Source organism: Bison bison, unplaced genomic scaffold, assembly GCF_000754665.1.
Source record: "Bison bison bison isolate TAMUID 2011002044 unplaced genomic scaffold, Bison_UMD1.0 scf7180017864474, whole genome shotgun sequence".
NCBI classification, from domain to species: domain Eukaryota; kingdom Metazoa; phylum Chordata; class Mammalia; order Artiodactyla; family Bovidae; genus Bison; species Bison bison.
The window spans coordinates 3,823,863-3,831,625 of NW_011495035.1; the positions used below are offsets into that span (position 1 = coordinate 3,823,863).

Genomic DNA, 7,763 nt, shown 5'->3' on the forward strand with positions numbered 1-7,763 from the left:
CCAAAGGCAGAACCAGAGGAACTGTAAATGGTGGTTTCTTAAACACATCATTTAAAATAGAAAATATGTTCTCAAAGTTCTTATTTATGCAATAATGGTCTCAGTTTCCTCTAGCTCGTTTACTAGTAGAAAAAGGTCTTGTGGATGACGTGGGGTTGAGATAAACTAAGAGTTTGGTACTGACATATACACACTACCACATGTAAAATACAGATAATCAACAAGGACCTACTGTATAGCATAGGGAATTATAGTCAACATTTTCTAATAACCTATAAGGGGAAAGTATCTGAAATATACACATATATACACACATATATGTATGTATGCATGTATAATTGAATCACTTTGCTGTACACCTGAAACTAACACAATATCATAAATCAACTATACTGCAATTTTAAAAATTTAAAAATAATAAAATTTCTAAAAATAAAAAGAATTTTTTTTTTACAATCCATAAAAAAAGGTCTTACACGCTAATCTTACATGATTGTTCAGTTTTTAATCGCATGACATGAATGTCACAAACAGAACAGTTATAAATGCAATTGAACTCTGCAAGTAATACCGGTTATGAAAGATTTCTGTGGCACGATCACATAAAACACATGTACCTTAATACCCTGAAGACAGCATCCTTTAATTACTGGCATCTTGATTCACACATGATTTTCAAAAGTTCTGACATTTCCAAACTGTCATGAAGGACACCACAAACCTCACATTTAATCCATATAAGAAAACACAATATTCTTTAAAGACTACATATTGGTTCATCCAGTGGTAGAATATGCATATACAATAGCGATGAGGCCACAACAGAATGGTGACATGGAGCCCAGCCCAGTGCCTCTCAGGGACACACATACCAGCTGCTAGCTGTCACTGGAGGTCCAGATACTGTCCACTAGCTGTCACTGAGGTCCACGGTCTACCCAAGTTCCCCAGGGAGGGCTGAGCTTCAGGATTCACTCTTAAAAGAGTGTAGAAAAGTAATGGTGCACATACAATCCATGTGTTACTTAATCCCCTCTAAGAAGTCTGGGGCAGCACACCCTATTTAAATTCATTGCTATTTCTACTGCAAAATCTTTGAATATGTACACTAAGTGGGATTTTTTTTTTTAATTATTGAAAAACTCACATATCAGCTCTGATCAGGTCATGTCATCAAACTCAATATAAAAAACTTCTAGTTTCAGAACTTTTTGTGATCCCTACATTGTACATGTGGGGTTATATACCTACACTGTTAACAGTATTGCTATTTACATTATCCTTTAGAATTTTCTCAAATGCATTTTGTTTTTCCATCTGTTGAAGACAACAGGCATTCAAATTGTTTATAATAACAAGGTTCAGAGGGATGCAGTCAGGAAGAGCTACAGGAGGGCTCCAAAAATGTGAGGATGATTCGCTTATGTTTTTTTAAGCTGGGAGACAGGAATCTAGAGATTCAGGGCATTAGACAAGACATTCAAAGATAAAAAGAATATCGATTAATAACTTTTCTCTTAACCTAAACTACTAACTTAGTGAACATTTTCAACACATACAAGAATTTCTGACCTCCCAAGGACTTGGCCTGGGCTCACATCATGGCAGTCCTGCATCTTCTCAGCAACGTGGCAGAAACCCCTTGAGAGGATCTTCCCTCCACAGCGGCAGTAATGAAGAAACCAAGTTCCTTGGCATCAACAAGCACTTTCAGACTGAACATACAATCTGTCCTTAGCCTGCAGGAGTCTTCTCTCGTTCATTTATAGCTTTAGACAGGTAATCTCCAAAAGATTAACCACAGACTACTCTCTGCCAAACAACTGAGGTCCATTTACTGTAGTTTCTGCTGTAGAAAAAAACTGATTCTATTCTTACTACCTGAGAGATAACCAGGAAATTCGGTTAGGGAGACAGAATATGGAGAAACCATAACTCGGCAGAAAAACATACAAGGCATTTGAATGAAGTATCTCATCAGTATTATTTGCTCTTAAGTAAATCCCAATTTTGTTTCTTTTAAGAAGTTTTGAGAGCATTTTAAATTTCTTAAGGGCAGAAGTCTTTCTAGCATGCTAATCTTTTTTCTCTCAAGAGTTTTCAAATGTAGCATCTCTGTAAATTTTCTAAACAGCCTTATAAAGTAGGTGAGCAAATTTATCGCTGTTTTACAAAGAGGAGACAAAATTTATTTGTGGTCAAATAACTGGCCTGAATTCCAAATTTAAACAGAGGTACAAGTAGGACCAAAACACAGATCCTTACCTTTCCTTAGCAGACTCAAATATGTCTTACTATAATAAACCACATACCAAGCAGGTTTAACATCCTCTACCCAGAAGGAATGAAGTTAAAAAACTGTTCATCACATGTTTCTTTCATTTGAAAAAAATTAAGGGGACTCCCTGGCAGTCCAGTGGTTAGGGCTCTGCAATTTTACTGCTAAGGGTTGGGGCTCTATTCCAGTCAGAGGAAACAGAAAAGAAAAAAAAAAGAAATGAGCTATCAAGTCATGAAAAGACATGAAGGAAACAAACACATATTACTAAAAAAGAAGCCAATCTGAAAAGGCTACATGTTTACATGTTGCATGGTTTCAATTATGTGACATTCTATTTAAAAAAAAAGTAAAACTAGACCAAAAAGTTCAATAAGTAAATAAATTTAAAAATTTTAAAGTAAGACATCAACTATATTGCCTTCTATAATACAACTAAAGTAGAAAATAACCCAAAATCTCCATTTTATTCATGAAATAGAATTTCCCACATTGTCTGAGGAAGAGAGTGATGTCATTCCTTTTTTAGCCTAACTGACCAAAGAGCAGATTTTAACAAAAGATTCCATTCAAACCCCACAAAGAGTAAATACAGAAAAGTGCCTACAGTACACTAAACACTAAACAATTTGATCAAAAGATGGAAACCCCTTCTCATCAGGAATATTCTGCTTCATTTACATATAAAACAGAAGAGACATCATGCCACAAATAAAGAATTTTCATTTTTTAGAAGTATAAAACATAAAGCTTTTCAGGAAGTATGAGGAGAGAGGGGTTCTGTTCTGTATTTTGGAAACTTCATGTCTAAAATAACAACTGAAGTGGAGAAAAAAGAAAGTACCAGGACATCTTTCATGTGTAAGCACAATGAGACGGGGCTACACAGACAGTGACACAGAAGGGAGTGACTGTGTAACGATCACGTGCGAGCAGTTGTGGTTTGCGCTCTAAATACAACATCTCCTACTATCTTCATAAGAAAACCTCCAGGTATGAGCAGAACTGAAATTAAACTATGCAAATGGTCAAACCCTTGGTATATACCAAGGTCTTTTAGAAAATCATACCTGCAACCGCTGAAACACTCCTGAGCGCAAGTTTCCAAACCCGTAGCGGCAGTTTGGGTTCAAGGCACTTTCTGGTACCTCTTCATAGGGGGACTGTTCAATTTCCCAATCAAACTCATCATCGTCATCTTCCACTCCTCCCTCAGAAACCTCAGAAGCACCTAAATATGTAAAGTACTAGTTCATTAAAGCACTAGATTTCCTTGGGGAAGAAAAAGTATAGGGAAAAAGCGTCTGCCCATGTACCCCAAAAGAATACTCCTGCTATTCTCTTTTTTTTTTTTGAAACATGTTAATGTATCATACTAGGTCCATTCTGGGTGTACTACATAATAATTTGATACTGGCAAACATTACAAAATGACCACCATCTGTCCCCATATAAAGTAATTACAATACTATTGACCTGATTCCCTATGCTGTATATTACATCCCCGTGGTTTCCTTATAAAACTGGAAGTTTGTATGTCTTAATCCCATTCACCTATTTTGCCCAGCCCTTACCTCACTATTCTTATTAGACAAAAAAAAAAAAAGGAACCAAGCCAAAGTTCCATCAATGGTAGGATATATAAACAATAACATGTTAAAAACAAACAGACCTCAGCTATACATGGATAAATCTCACAAAAATGTTAAGTGAAAGAAGCTAGACAACAAAGATCATTTACTGTAATGGATTATATATGCTACTGCTGCTGTTGCTAAGTCACTTCAGTCATGTCCGACTCTGTGCGACCCCATAGACGGCAGCCCACCAGGCTCCCCTGTCCCTGGGATTCTCCAGGCAAGAACACTGGAGTGGGTTGCCATTTCCTTCTCCAACACAGGAAAGTGAAAGTGAAGTCGCTCAGTCGTGTCCGACTCCTAGCGACCCCATGGACTGCAGCCTACCAGGCTCCTCTGTCCATGGGATTTTCCAGGCAAGAGTACTGGAGTGGGGTGCCATTGCCTTCTCCGAATGGATTATATATATATTGATCCAATTCAAAAACAGGCAACACTGAAGGTGGTGGTTACCTTGGAGAGTCAGGAGTGAGAAATAACCAGGGTAAGATTCCAGGACATGGGAGATGTTCTACTTCTTTGACCTGGGTGGTGTTTGCTTTCTGCTTACACTGAATTGTAGGCTTCTGGTTTTAGCTCAAGAGGCCAATATTTTGCCAAACACATAGATGCTGCCTCAATTGGTCCCAAAAAATGACTGACCTACTGGTTTAACAGAGTTCTTTATGTCTTAAATTAAATGTCAACAAATGAACTATTTTCATATGGTGTGACATGATCTCCTCATCTTGTCATCTGAAGTATTTTCTCCTATTTCCTATGTGCTATATCCCTTTTCCCCGAGAAACACACAGCATTCCAAATATTCACTTACCTGCATTTCCTCCCAACTGCAATAAACATACCTATCTCTTCCACAAGTGGCTTTGCAGTCCTGGATTTTCTTGGTGCCAGCAGAGCAGTTAACATGTTCAGCCCTTCAAAATGTTGGCCAGGAGTTTCTTTGGGCAACCGAATGGTAAAAATTCCTTAAAGATAAATGGGTTCTATGTTTAGCTAAATTAAAATACTCAAACACTTCACAAACATACCTAAGAAACAGACATCTCAGAATTATCATTTTATTTCATAGAGCTCCAAAATTATGCCCTTATTACATAGTTAGTAAATAAAAATCAAGATAGGAAAAGGTTCAAATGAGGTTTTTCAGAACCACTGATTCAGCTGTCCTCTCTATGAGAAATTAATCTGTTAAGCTGCAAATGCTTAAATCTTACCCAATATCACATTCACCTACTGATAACATTAAAAGTTCAGGTCAAAAACACAATGGCCTGAGAAGGCAATAGCTTAGATTCAACTGTAGCTACTCATAAGATTTATTTCTAGCGTGGGGGAGTGGGGGAGGCGGTGAAATCAAGATATCTAGTCCAATGAAGAACAACAAACTGTGGAAAATTCTTAAACAGATAGGAATACCAGACCACTTGACCTGCCTCTTGAGAAACCTATATGCAGGTCAGGAAGCAACAGTTAGAACTGGACATGGAACAACAGACTGGTTCCAAATAGGGAAAGAAGTATCTCAAGGCTGTATACTGTCACTCTGCTTATTTAACTTATATGTAGAGTACATCATCAGAAATGCTGGGCTGGAAGAAGCACAAGCTGGAATCAAGATTGCCAGGAGAAATATCAATAACCTCAGATATGTAGATGACACCACCCTTATGGCAGAAAGCGAAGAAGAACTAAAGAACCTCTTGATGAAAGTGAAAGAGGAGAGTGAAAAAGTTGGCTTAAAGCTCAACATTCAGAAAACAAAGATCATGGCATCTGGTCCCATCACTTCATGGGAAATAGATAGGGAAACAGTGAAAACAGTGACAGACTTTATTTTTTTGGGCTCCAAAATCACTGCAGATGGTGACTGAAGCCATGAAATTAAAAGGCGCTTACTCCTTGGAAGAAAAGTTACGGCCAACCTAGACAGCATATTAAAAAGCATAGACATTACTTTGCTGACAAAGGTCCATCTAGTCAAAGCTATGGTTTTTCCAGTAGTCATGTATGGATGTGAGAGTTGGACTATAAAGAAAGCTGAGTACTGAAGTACTGATGCTTTTGAACTGTGGTGTTGGAGAAGACTCTTGAGAGTCCCTTGGACTGCAAGGAGATCCAACCAGTCCATCCTAAAGGAAATCGGTCCTGAATATTCATTGGAAGGACTGATGCTGAAGCTGAAACTCCAATACTTTGGCCACTTGATGCGAAGAAATGACTCATTTGAAAAGACCCTGATGCTGGGAAAGATTGAAGGTGGGAGGAGAAGGGGACAGAGGATGAGATGGTTGGATGGCATCACTGACTCAAAGGACATGGGTTTGAGTAAACTCCGGGAGTTGGTGATGGACTGGGAGGCCTGGTGTGCTGCAGTCCATGGGGTCACAAAGAGTCGGACATGACAGAGCAACTGAACTGAACTGAATCCAATGAAGAATAGCAGCCATTTCAAATATACACAAAATCTTAAATAAGGCAATGATGGCTTGATAAAGTTCTTTGATATCTCAAGAGATATATCCCTAAAGCCTGTCTAATACAAGCCCAAATTCCATCTATGTACTTCTTTTTTTCCCTTGACAGGGTTTATCACCTTCATCTAGGTTCCTCTATGAATAGATTACATTATTCACTACTCTTACATTTTAAAACGGACGTTGAGTCTGAGTGAACTCCGGGAGTTGGTGATGGACAGGGAGGCCTGGCGTGCTGTGATTCATGGGGTCGCAAAGAGTCGGACACGACTGAGCGACTGAACTGAACTGAACTACCTCTTTCAGTGCACTTAGCCATATTCTAATATATCAAACACAACTAAATCCAAATATTTCCACATATTTAACCTTCCTAAACCCCCATTTACTTTCAAGATTTAATAACTGTGCTTCAGTATGCACCTTATCTGCAATTAAAAGTGGATTTACTACCTAGAAAGGCAGTTTCATTGTACTTCATCTCATCAGTTATACTGTGTTATGGGTTAGAACTTTGTCATTTAACTCTTTCATTCCATCTTTCCTCCATTACCCTAGCTCATTGAGGTCAATATTCACTGAATAAATCACACAACAGTACACAAGGTATTCTTATTCCAGATTCACTGATAAAGGAAAATCCAGTGACTTCTACAGAAGGAAAATAAATGGTTTCAAGATAAGCTGAAATGAAGGGCTTATCAATGAAGAGAAGAAAATTCATAAAAGCTTCTGCACATCAAAGGAAACTATTAGCAAGGTGAAAAGACAGCCTTCAGAATGGGAGAAAATAATAGCAAATGAAGCAACCGACAAACAACTAATCTCAAAAATATACAAGCAACTCCTATAGCTCAACTCCAGAAAAATAAACGACCCAATCAGAAAATGGGCCAAAGAACTAAATAGACATTTCTCCAAAGAAGACATACAGATGGCTAACAAACACATGAAAAGATGCTCAACATCACTCATTATCAGAGAAATGCAAATCAAAACCACTATGAGGTACCATTTCACACCAGTCAGAATGGCTGCAATCCAAAAGTCTACAAGCAATAAATGCTGGAGAGGGTGTGGAGAAAAGGGAACCCTCTTACACTGTTGGTGGGAATGCAAATTAGTACAGCCACTATGGAGAACAGTGTGGAGATTCCTTAAAAACTGGAAATAGAACTGCCTTATGATCCAGCAATCCCACTGCTGGGCATACACACTGAGGAAACCAGAAGGGAAAGAGACATGTGTACCCCAATGTTCATCGCAGCACTGTTTATAATAGCCAGGACATGGAAGCAACCTAGATGTCCATCAGCAGATGAATGGATAAGAAAGCTGTGGTACATATACACAATGGAGTTTTACTCAGCC

General features: G+C 38.3%; 1 protein-coding gene across 1 annotated transcript in view; it reads right to left on the reverse strand.

The window, feature by feature from the left end:
• SHQ1 (SHQ1, H/ACA ribonucleoprotein assembly factor) overlaps positions 1 to 7,763 on the reverse strand; it is a 103,421-nt gene that overhangs the window by 89,954 nt on the left and 5,704 nt on the right. The window contains exons 3-4 of the mRNA XM_010861999.1: positions 4,761 to 4,883; positions 3,349 to 3,509 (exon numbers count right to left, since the gene is read on the reverse strand). Coding sequence (XP_010860301.1) covers positions 3,349 to 3,509; positions 4,761 to 4,883 — 284 coding nt within the window. The remainder of the gene's footprint in view (positions 1 to 3,348; positions 3,510 to 4,760; positions 4,884 to 7,763) is intronic.